This window comes from Elgaria multicarinata, chromosome 4 (assembly GCF_023053635.1).
Source record: "Elgaria multicarinata webbii isolate HBS135686 ecotype San Diego chromosome 4, rElgMul1.1.pri, whole genome shotgun sequence".
NCBI classification, from domain to species: Eukaryota; Metazoa; Chordata; class Lepidosauria; order Squamata; family Anguidae; genus Elgaria; species Elgaria multicarinata.
In genome coordinates this window covers 19426804-19439548 of record NC_086174.1, presented here as the reverse complement: position 1 = coordinate 19439548, position 12745 = coordinate 19426804, and the positions used below count along the sequence as shown (strand labels likewise).

At 42.4% G+C, this 12745-nt stretch overlaps 1 protein-coding gene across 1 annotated transcript in view; it reads left to right on the top strand.

Moving 5' to 3' along the window:
- The first annotated feature begins 825 nt into the window (after positions 1–825).
- The window catches only part of ACSS1 (acyl-CoA synthetase short chain family member 1), a 35431-nt gene continuing 23511 nt past the window's right edge, over positions 826–12745 (top strand). Inside the window, exons 1-4 of the mRNA XM_063123898.1 lie at positions 826–906; positions 9646–9845; positions 11188–11363; positions 12489–12641. Of these exons, the coding sequence (XP_062979968.1) occupies positions 9659–9845; positions 11188–11363; positions 12489–12641 (516 nt within the window). The 5' untranslated portion in view covers positions 826–906; positions 9646–9658. The remainder of the gene's footprint in view (positions 907–9645; positions 9846–11187; positions 11364–12488; positions 12642–12745) is intronic.

The following is a 12745-nucleotide window of genomic DNA, read 5'->3' as shown; positions in this document are numbered from 1 at the left end:
TGAGTTTCAAGGCTGAGTGAGGACTAGAACCCAGATCTCTTGAGTCCCAGCCCAGAACTCTAACCACTACACCACACTGGCTCTCATGCATATATTCCTGGCTTACATGCTGTCCACATAACTTTGGTTTGCCCTTTTTAGAACCGTAGGTACTCTAAAGTACAAGGACACCAATCTAATTCAGGGAATTAGTCAGTTTTGTCCATTTAAAAAATAATAATAAAGAGAATCCTATTGTCAGCCTCCTAGTCTCAGTGCCCTATTATAACTGAGTAGAATCTGTCTCCATTTCTCTCCCTTTTCTTTGTAGTATCCCTGTATCTATATTTAGACTGTAAGACCCTTGTGGTAGGTAGCTGTCAAACCAGTTCTTTGTAAATCACCATGTACATAGTTGGTGTGTAAAAAGAAATTATTATTGTCAGTTAATACATATGGTAACTGAATCTAGTAAGGCCATCCTGATTTTTAGAAGCTGAGAATTCATGTAGATTTTTCACTGTATGTTTATGAATTAAGCTGAAGTACAATGCAGCCTCATTTAATTTAATTTCCTTTGAAATATTGAAAATGTCTTGATAATGAGATGGAGTGAATGAATGAATGGGAGTGGTGTTTACACAGGCTTATATTGATTTGGGGGACGTACAGCAAGTACAGGTAACAAGGAGTATTGTAAAGACTTGGCTAAGAAAATGGAGATTCTACATGTAACAGATCTTTAAAATCTAACAGATTTATTGTGACATATGGACTAGATCAATAACAAACTGCATGCTTTGCTTTCTTTACTATTTGTTTATGCACAGTTAATTGCTTGGACCGGCATGCACAACATTATCCAGACAGAGTGGCTTTGATTTGGGAAAAAGATGAGCCTGGCAATGAAGTGAAAGTCACCTATAGGTATGGTACCTTCCTCCCACTTTACTTCAAAATATGTCTTGTGCAGCATTTGGAGCAGATTTACTTCCTGCTTGAGGGGCTTTTGTACAAAACACTTCTGCTTTCTTTGATGATGGCCAGCCTGGAGAAAAAGCACTGTTCAGGAATAGTAGTAAATAAGGTGGCAAATGTTTCTTTCAGCAGAGTAATTCCCAAATAGTGGGTTAGGACTCACCAGTGTGTTGATGGGAGATATGGAGGTAGTTCGCCAGGCTGTCAGAAAGGGAATATTGGAGATTAGGCAGTCCTGTAAAGGAGATTGATAGCGGCTCATTTCTAATTGACAGATAATTCTTAAGCATAGACAAAATTTCATTATTATTATTATGTTGTTGTTGTTGTTGTTATTATTATTATATTTATTTGTATCCCGCCTTTTGCCCAATGCTGGGCCTCAAGGCGGCCTTACAAAGTTTAAAACATACATGGCGGGGGAGGGGGGAGAACAAAACCATAAACGTTTAAAATACACAACAAAATTATAAGACATTATTTATTTATTTATTTATTTTATTACATTTATATACCGCCCCACAGCCGAAGCTCTCTGGGCGGTTTACAACAATTAAAAATAGTAGACATTAAAGTATACAAAAATTTAAAATTTAAAAAACATAAAAACAGTATAAAAACAACAACAGTATCCATTTAAAAACAACAATTCTGGGGTCCATTAAAACAAATTTAACGTTGTTAAATGCTGCTAAAATGCCTGGGAGAAGAGAAAAGTCTTGACCTGGCGCTGAAAAGATAACAATGTTGGTGCCAGGCGAGCCTCATCAGGAAGATCATTCCACAGTCGGGGGCAACCACTGAGAAGGCCCTCTCCCTTGTTGCCATCCTCCGAGCTTCCCTCGGAGTAGGCACTCGGAGGAGGACCTTAGATGTTGAGCGCAGTGTACGGGTAGGTTCATGTCGGGAGAGGCGTTCCATCAGGTATTGCGGTCCCAAGCCATGTAGGGCTTTATAGGTTAAGACCAGCACTTTGAATTGGGCTCGGAAACATATAAGCAGCCTATGCAAGCGGGCCAGAATCAGTGTTATATGCTCAAACCTCCCTGTTCCAGCTATCAATCTGGCTGCCGCATTTTGCACAAGCTGCAGCTTCCGGACCGTCTTCGAAGGCTGCCCCATGTAGAGGGCATTGCAGTAATCTAATTTGGAAGTTACCAAAGTATGGACAACTGAAACTAGGTTATCCCTGTCCAGATAGGGGCGTAGCTGGGCCACCAACCGAAGTTGGTAGAAAGCACTCCGTGCCACCGAGGCCACCTGAGCCTCAAGTGACAAAGATGGTTCTAGGAGAACCCCCAAGCTACGAACCTGCTCCTTCATCCAGAACCGGTTGAACACACCCCCATCCAGAACCGGTTGAACACCCCCCATCCAATCAGAGGAACCACCGACCAGCAGCATCTCAGTCTTGTCTGGATTGAGTTTCAGTTTATTAGTCCTCATCCAGTCCATTGTCGCAGCCAAGCACCGGTTCAGCACATCCACAGCCACACCTGATGAGGATGAAAAGGAGCAGTAGAGCTGCGTGTCGTCAGCGTACTGATGACAGCGCACTCCAAAACTCCGGATGACCGCACCCAACGGTTTCATGTGCATGTTAAACAGCATGGGGGACAAGACCGACCCCTGCGGAACCCCATACTGGAGAGTCCACGGGGCCGAGCAATGTCCCCCAAGCACCACCTTCTGGAGCCGTCCTGCTAAGTAGGAGCGGAACCACTGCAATGCAGTGCCCCCCACTCCCCTCAGCCAGACGTTCCAGAAGGATACCATGGTTGATGGTATCGAAAGCCGCTGAGAGATCAAGGAGAATCAACAGAGTCTCACTCCCCTTGTCTTTCTCCCGACGTAGGTCATCATACAGGGCGACCAAGGCTGTTTCCGTGCAAAGCCAGGCCTGAAACCCGACTGAAATGGATCCAGATAATCAGTCTCATCCAAGAGTGTCTGGAACTGGCCCGCCACCACCCGCTCAAGGACCTTGCCCAGGAATGGAACATTTGCTACCGGCCTGTAGTTACTAAGATTTTCCGGGTCCAAGGAAGTTTTCTTCAGGAGTGGTCTCACTACCGCCTCTTTCAGACGGTCTGGGACCACTCCCTCTCGTAGAGAGGCATTAATCACCTCCTTGGCCCAGGCGGCTGTTCCATTCCTACTAGCTTTTATTAGCCAAGAGGGGCAAGGATCCAGTACAGAGGTGGTTGCGCGAACATTAACATAGATGGAGGGCCAGATAGAAACCACTGTTTTAGCATAGCCTTCTTGGTACTTAAATGTGGATGTATGTGGCTTGGCCACAAATATGGATCTTTCACAGGAATGTTAGCCTTCTGTGCAAAGTTAGGGGTTATGCATATGGATATTTTACATGGTGAGGCCATCTTGGATTGATTTTTTGACAAGGTTTTGTGAACACAGAGGTGACCAGAAAGTAGATCTCCAGATGCTTAGGATTCAACTCCCGGCATTCCTGACTACTGGCTATGCTGGCATGGGCTTTTGGGAGTTGAAGTCCAAAACGTCTGAAGATCTACCATCTGCCCAACACTGATCTGACTTAAGTCTATGGCATGTTGAGATCATCAGGCAGGAACCTGTCCTCTTGTTCTCTGTAAAGTGCCACGCATGCCAATGGTGCTACATAAATAAATAAAAAATCATAACCTCCTGAAAAATAATTGGAATATTAGTTGATCGATGAGGTGGTGAGCTAATACAATTGCAATATATGTTGGAGTTCTGTCAAAGCATTAACAAGATCAGGCCAAAAAAGTCGATCATTGTTAATGAAAATTAACTACTGTTTTTTTATGGGATTTTGAATGCAGAAGGATTGTTTATCTTTTATATGTGAAAGAAAGTTGTTAACCTCTTCACAATTTCTTTCCTTTTTTTGGAGGAGAGAACCTTCAGAATTTGAAGTGCTTAATTTAGCCATGAATGTTGCAGGAGCAGACACACCTCTTATCAATTAATGTTTTTGAACTCACTTAGTGGAATAGAGTGGATTTATAGCTGTAAAGGTCTTGACTCCAAATTTGTATTATTTCTTGTTGGGCAAGCAGCCTTATCTCCCCCCACCCCTTCCATTACGCAAGCAGGAACCAGTGCTTGTGCAATGGAGATTTAACACTTCCTATAGGAAGCTCTGAAACGAGCAGAAACACTTGTCTCTGAATTGCGACCTGCCCTGCAACAGAAATGAGCCTTTCCACTTGTTATCCAGTTGGTTAAATCTCTGTTGTGCAGGCAATGTATTTCGCTCACGGAATGGAATCGGTGGGAGTGCATTTGAGTCGGTGGGGGCACAGTGCCACGTTAGATACTGATTTTTGTCATCAAACTAACAAAGGTGCTATACAAATGCATTGTCTGCTGAAAGGAGTCCATACCCAGCTGTTGCTAGCAAGAGCCAGATATAGCTGTTACCATAAAGAAAGCAGGTGACCAGTGAGATAAAATAAGTACACATGTGTGTTGGGGAGCATATCTACCTTGACAGCAAAGGAAGAGGTAAATAGAGCCTGTTCGTATAGATTGTTATCTTAACTCTTATTAGCTATGTCCACATGTTTGAAAAGTAAGTGATGCTTACTTCCTACTTATGCAGTCTGGGGAAATCGGAGAGGGTGGTGGTGGGTGATGCTGTCAATGTGGTGTCTCATTAAGTGGAGATTTGTTGGTGGGGGGGAATACATGTCCGGACCTTTATCTTCCTCTCATCTGATCCCAAGCTTGCAGTCTCCGTTTCCAGGCAGTGTTTGACTGCATTGGCAAGAATGGGTACAAGTGAGAGCCAGTGTGGTGTAGTGGCTAAAGTGTTGGACTAGGAGTCGGGAGATCCGGGTTCTAATTCTCACTTGGCCATGGAAGCTCACTGGGTGACTTTAGGCCAGTCACAGACTCTCAGCCCAACCCACCTCACAGGGTTGTTGTGAGGATAAAATGGAGAGGAGGAGGAGGATTATGTACACCGCCTTGCGTTCCTTGGAGGAAAAATAATAAACAAATAATAATAAATAAGTGAGCCAACTGAAATGGAATCCCAGTTTCCAATGTGAGATGATGCTAGCTGACATGTCTGGTGATCCTAAACATCAGGAAAAACTTCTTGACTGTTAGAGCAGTACGACAATTACCGAGGAACCAATTACTTAGGGAGGTAGTGGGCTCTTCTACACTAGAGGCATTCAAGATACAGCTGGACAGCCATCTGTCAGGTAGGCTTTAAAGTGGATTCCTGCATTGAGCAAGAGGTTGGACTCAATGGCCTTATAGGCCCTTTCCAACTTTGTGATTCTATGTTTGATAATCTTTACATCATGGGATGAAGTATACCCTGTTAGTTGAGGTTTGCTTTCTTCGTGTGCTTCCGGTCCCCTATACAGTCAAGTTGTAACAGCAGCTATAGGTTCACTTCATGTTTCTAACACGTAAGAAGGTTGTAGTATTTTGTCTAATATTTATTCAAGATAACTGCCTGTTGTTGTTCTTTATTTATTTAAAAGATTTTGAACCTTCCTTACAAGGTTGCTTATAATATTACAAAAACATTAACATGCAATTACAGTTACACACAAGCACACTCACAAGCAGGAGCAGCAGCTAATGATTTTTAACCACCAAATGCGGACTGGAATAAATTTTTGTCAAGTTTTTTCTTTTTAAAAAAAGAAAGCAGGGATGAGGTCATGTGTATCTTCCTGGCCAGAGTGTTCCAAACTTGTGCTGCCACCACTGAAAAAGCCCTTTTCCTAGTACATGCCAGCCTAATGGGTCTTGCTGGTATGCCAGAGAGTAGGGTCTCTGGCTCTGATCTTAATGCTTGGGCAGCCTCATATAGGTGTTGGGCGTCCCTCAGCTAACATGATCCCAAATCATTTAGGGCTTTAAAGTAGGCTGACCATATGAAAAGGAGGACAGGGCTCCTGTATCTTTAACAGCTGTATTGAAAAGGGAATTTTAGCAGGTATCATTTGTATGGATGCAGCACCTGATGAAATTCCCTCTTGTATGTGGACAAGAGGCCAGGGCTCCTGCAGCTTTAACTGTTGTGATGAAGAGGGAATTTCACCAGGTTCTCCATATATACAAATGACACCTGCTGGAATTCCCTTGTCTATGCAACTGTTAAAGATAACAGGATCCCTGTCCTCCTTTTCATATGGTCACCCTATTTAAAGGCCAAAATCAGCATCTTGAAGTAAGCCCGGAAACTAACAGGCAGGCAATGTAAACAATACAGAAAAGGAGCAATATGATTTAGCACCTAACTCCCACAAGCACTGTAATTGCCCCATTGGCCCCATTCAGAAGACACCTTAAACCATGGCTTTAACCATGCTGGCTAAGCCAGAAAGCTGGACTGTTCAAAACACACCTTAAACCACAACTGTCTTCTTAACGGGGCCATACTGTTCCTGTTGCTGTTTTTGAATCGATTTGAAGGGCAGCTGCACATACAGCACATTACTGTAGTCTTACCTGGGCATAACAAAGCATCTGTCCCTGTGGCTAAGTCAAAATTCTTTAGATTGGGCCACAGCTGCCAAACTACCCTTTGCTGATAAAAAGCACTCCTGGCAGCTAATGCCACTTGTGCCTCCATAGACAGCGTTGAGTCTGGAAGCACAGCACTCCCAGGGGCAGTCTATACTAGCCGTTTATTGCAGGATTGTATTGTAATCGTCTCTTACGGGCAACATGATGTTATCCTGCTCCTGCGGTGATCTTGGCTCCACCTCTCACTTTTACTGGAATTCCCCAGACTGCTTTCGTCACAGTTTTTCCATTGTGAAGAACGTTTGCGGTGTGCAAGGTTGTTGCTGTTCATCTTGAGTTCCAGGCTCAGCGAACAAGCAATTAGCTGAGGGGCGTGTGCATGGGTACTGGTGTGTTTTACCGCTGAGTGGTGTTTTTTTAAAAAAATCCAAACCTATCTCTGCGTAGGAGCGCATATTTGACAGAGTTTCTATCCCCCCATGTGTTGCTGTGTGTCTGTGCTCGTGCACATCCCTCACAATTAATTAAAAAAAAATCTTGTGCCCCATAACCATCTGTCTAGCCCCGCTCACTTCTGGTGATGCACACGCGGAACCGCTGTAATGGGGCACACGTACTCCCGCAACAGCACTCCTCTAATTGCGGTAGGGATCAGTCCTGTGTGCCCCATGAGGGGCAATTGCAGAAGTGGGGAACCTTCGGGAGCAGGCCTCTTCTGTTGCGAAACGGCTGCAGGTGTAGATTAGCCCCCAGTCTTCCACGCTGCATACATGTGAGCCCCATCTCTAAACCTCTGTCCAGATTAGTGGATTTCCCAACTGACAGGATTTCCATCATCTTTGGATCGTTTCCGCTTGTTAGCCCTCATCCATTCCAGTACTGCCCAGGGTTTCAACTGCCTTTAGGATTAGATGGTGGAAAAGAAAGATGGTGTGTCATCCAGGGGAAAAGGGGATAAATTATAAATTTTCCTGGATTATTTTATGCTTGTATGTATTTATTTATTATTACACTTTCATACTGCACCTGTGTGAACAGTGCTCAAAGGGCAGGATACAATAAAACGTAAAATACAATAAAAATACAATCAACACAATAACCAGCCTCTTCAGATGAAAAGCAAGAAAGCAACAACAGATAACAATAATAAAATACAGCAGGTAAAAACATAACTAGTGGCTTTAAAAGACTGGGTGTTACGCCTTTCTATGTAAACTAAATGAATAGTACTGTAAACACACCCTTACTTTATCTTGTAAATTCATCTGTGGCAATAGAAACAGTGTGATTAGCCTTGCCTCATGCTGTAGATGCATTTTGTATGCAACTCCCATTTGCAAGTTAAAGCAATGTTTTGTTGACCACATCCCTTTTTAGAGAGCACAAATTGATACGGCAGATTTGCTTGAGTAGTGTCACAAGATCTCTCTTCATAAGTGTGCTATGATTCTGGCTTCAGTTAAAGAGTTATTTTTATTGCAGGGCTTTCCTTAATGAACAGATTGTGAACTCTTTTCCTATGAAGGGCATTTGACTCAAAGAAAAAGTTAGTCGGGGACAGAGGTGATGTTGGGTGGAGTTTATAGCATTGCAGGATTGCATAGCTTTTTCTCTCTGTGCCAGTTCATCCCTTCTCTACCTCGTATGTTATACACATATGAAGCAGAAGAGAAAGCAATTCCCAGAGAGAGTTCAGAGAACAAGACTTAGGCGTACAGCATCCAGAAAGCTGAATGACACTGAGAGCGTCATCACACAGGGGAAAATTGCATTTGCTTACAGTTGCTTCTCCGCCCGTGCATTTGTCCCTCATTACTTCCTCTTTTGAAAGAGGAAGTAAACAACTTGCATGTGGCCCATTCAGTGGGCCAATTCGATCCCGCTGCTTCTCCTGCAATTACTGGGGCGGGTTTTTTTTTTGTCGCACGAAGAAGGCTAGAAGGGTCTGGAGGGAGGCAGACAGCGTCATGAGAGGGACCCGTGAAAATCTGTGAGTGCCCAGTAACAAGTGTGCAATAAAATGCTTTTTTGATGGAGCTCTGAGGGTCAGATGAAATTAAGCTGCAGTCCAGATGTGGCTCGCAGGTTCCCCACCCCAGTTGTAATGGAACAGAAAAGCCAACTCTTGAGCAGCCCGAAGAGAAAGTTCTGCTAATGACAAAACCAAGATCCCCCCCTCCATTCTTGCAAATGCATACATGTTCTTGTGCAATATTTTCCATTCCTCCTCTCAAAAGTAGGCGGCAACACTCTGAAGACTCTAAAAATGTTGACATCCCCTTGTGCTGACAGTTCCTGTACGAACTGTTATCGGCTGTGGATGCTTTTATACCTAGATTAATCACGTGCCACATTCTCTAATACTAATTTTATACTACAAGAAGAGCATATCTTGTTCTGCAGGCAAGTAGGATGGCTTTTCTCACATAAAATACCACGTCCAGATGAAATGCTTTTACGCTCAGCAAAGCAGAGGAGAGGGCTGAAGAATGCTGACTGGTTAGGGTTTGAATTGAATACAGCAATATGTGAACTTTACTTATCATCAGGACGGAATGCCAGCTGTCATTGTAAAGGAAGTAACTCTAGCTGTTTTGGCTGCAGAAAGCAAACCACAGAACTTGAAATGAATTCGATCAGTAGAGTTTTGCAAAGAATCTTAATGCCATATCTGGAGGCCACTTCACAAGAGATGCCCTCATGTTATGTTGGTCTTTGACCCATGTACACCACTGTTACAGAAAGAATAAAAAAGAGCTAATATTTCAACTTATGGCATCCAAAACATCGTTCAGGCAGCAGCAAAATTATCTCCCCTCCATGGATGAATAGTCAAGTATTTATCAGGACGGCTTCACATGCTACACGATTCTTACACAGAAGGCACTTTCATGTATGAGTTAACAATTAAATGTCCACATCAATCTGCTGATGTTAGTCTATTCAAATAAGGCATGGTAAATAAGCAAAGAGGGCATTCTTCAACATGATTTTGTTCCTTTTTATGAGCCTCAAAACCTGCTTAGGTGAGAACTTTGATGGATTAATAATTGTTTGTAGTAGATCTCTGGATTATAACTTGCAAGTTTTTCTTTGTAGTTCTAAGTCTTCTTTAATAGAAACGTATATATCTAACAAATGTACCATAAACAAATGAAAAACCAGCTCTTTTTTGTGTTGCAGGGAACTTCTGGACATGACTTGCCGCCTTGCTAACACCTTAAAGAAAAATGGAATAAAAAAAGGGGACAGAGTCGCTATCTATATGCCTGTGTCTCCACTGGCAGTAGCTGCCATGTTGGCTTGTGCCAGAATTGGTGCTGTTCACACGGTTGTTTTTGCTGGATTCAGTGCAGAATCCTTAGCAGGGAGGATCAATGACTGTGAGTAACGTTCAGATGAGGGGAAAGGGTAGATGTTAACATTCATAGTTTGACTTATTTTCATACTTCAGAGCAAATTAATCTTTCTCTTTAGAAAATCTCATAATACATCATCATCGTCAGGACACTTAAAACTTTTTGGGTCATATTCTGATCAATGTGCTAAAGAATGCCCTATGCACAGAGCGATTATACCCATTATGCATGTGGAGTATTCCTCAGCCTAGAATATAATGTGATAACCTCTTTGTGCACAAAGCTATGTGTACATTAGTATTCTCCCTTATGAGCCTGCCCATGCTTTGAGATCTTCTGGAGAAGCCCTTCTTTCAGTCCCACCATCTTCACAGGCACGCTTGGTGGGAACATGGGAGAGGGCCTTCTCGGTGGCTGCTCCAGTGCTCTGGAACTCTCTTCCTGGGGAAGCTAGGCTGGCTCCCTCCTTGATGGGCTTTCAGAAGCAGCCAAAGACTTGTTTGTTCCAACAGGGCTTTGGAGAGTAATTTGGTCCTCCATCTATGTTAATGACTTATAATTTTGTTGTGCATTTTAAATGGTGGGTTTTTTTTGGTTTTTTTACATTTCTTTTCCTAGGTTTTACAATGTATGTTTTAAACTTTGTAAGACTGCCTTTAGGCCCAGTATTGGGCAAAAGGTGGGATACAAATAAATATAATAATAATAATAATAATAATAATAATAATAATAATAATAATACATTAGAACCCTGTGAAACTATACTGTCACAATGTATTTTGATATAGTAAACTATATTGGTTGCATTCTATCACGAGTACATAATGCATTATAGACCTTTTATTGAAGTAATGGTAATATATATATTTTGTTTTCTTGTTATGATTTTTGCATTTATATGCCCATCCAGAGATGTCTTGTTTGTCACAACTGCAAAGGAGAATTCCTGGATTAATTTTAATTTTATCATGGAAGTTTCCATGGGAATTTCATTGTTATAATGGCTTCATATGAAGTACTAAAATAGTCTGATTATAATCTTGGGAACATGGGTGTTGAACAGATATGTTCCAAAGTACATTCGTTTAGAAAGTGGCAAGCTCGTGGTCATGCCACTACTTTCCACAGGGATTTATCTTGCCAAAAGCGACATATATTTATATATTTTAATTATTCTTGATGTGATGTAAACATTGTACTTCAATAAAATTCCCATGGCAGTTTCTGACATTTAGAATGGCCCTCAGTCATCCTCTTTACTGCTTTATTCCCCCTCCCCCATGATCAGCTCAGAATCTCGCTTGGTATACTATGATACAGTAGTGTACATACAGCTGCTCACTCCACAAATGATTTCTCTTCCTAGCTGAATGCAAAGCAGTCATCACCTGTAACCAGGGTCTCAGGGGAGGACGAGTCATAGAACTGAAGAAGACTGTGGATGAAGCGGTGAAGAACTGTCCAAGTGTCAAGTGTGTCTTTGTGGCTCAGAGAACTACCAACAAAATCCACATGGGCAGTCGTGATATTCTCCTTGAAGAAGTATGTTCATGATGTTCACTGTACTACTTTTAATCAGGTATTCCTACAGGGCACAATTATATTTTATCTCACCAGGCTATGTGTTGGGTTCTATATAAGATAAATGAGGGATTAATCAGACGAGCATTTTATCACACGCTCGCTACCACCCACTCACGGTTTTTCACACGTCCTTTAGACAACGACGCACGCCTCCTTCTTGCCTTCTTTCTGTCACAAAATAGATCCCCAAATATCTTGACTTTTCTTTTTGGGAAATGGAATGTGCAGTCATTTCCTTCTGTGTGCAGGAAAAGCGGCGTGATAAAAATGGCCCATGAATGGGCCACGTGGTCTTTGTTTACTTCCTCTTCTCTGGGAAGAAAGAGGAAGTATTGTGCAATAGAATCTAATGTAGCTGTAAACGTGTGGCAAACCTAGTTTTATGAAAAGTCAAAGGTTAAGCTGAAACTTGGGGCAAGATTCTCCAGATAGGCCAGGGCATGCCCAGATGGCAGCTTCATATCTCTCTGGTCCTCCAACAGAACCAGACGGAAAGGAAATGCTTCAGGAAGAAGTAGCTAGCTTTTCCCTGGATCACATGTGCCTGCTGCAGGAAGCTAGCAGTGCGCATTGCAAAGCCTGTACTGCTCTCATGAAGGTCCTTGTCGTCTGTGTAGCCTAGTGGAGGACCAGCATAAGCTGATGAAACCTATCTCTGTTCACAACCTATGTCTTCCTTACACACATATATCCTGTCCTTAGTCCAGGAACTTAACCCTTTCCCTGCTCTTTTACCAATCTGCTCTTGCAAAAGTCCCCTCAACACTTTCCCTTCAGTTAGGCTTATATATCGCTTTGGAATCTGGGTGGGGAGGGGACAATTAAATTGGTCTTATTGGCCAGATATGGACACAACTGGCTTATCAGGTGAAGATGGTAAAAGATACATCTGGCCACCCAGGAGAAGAGGTGAATCCAGAAGTACATCCTAGCAGCGAATTTGCTGTTTTGGGGTGAGTGAAACATCCAGCAAACGAAGAAACGAAAGTACAACTCTGAATCCAAAACATTGCTTCAATTTTTATGAAATTGCATGGAAAATACTTATAAACAATATATTTTTTCCTCTTTTTTTCCCTTAAGGAGATGGCTTGTGAGGCTTCAGTTTGTCCTCCTGAAATCATGGACAGTGAAGACATGCTCTTTATGCTGTACACCTCAGGGAGTACAGGGAAACCTAAAGGAATTGTTCACACCCAGGCTGGCTATCTGCTTTATGCTGCCTTAACACACAAGGTATTTGAGCAATCATTTCCTTGGTGAAAAGATAACAATGATGGTTAAGAAAAAACATGTCTATAGATTTAAGATACAGTCTTGGTCTATGTGTTCTAATAGTT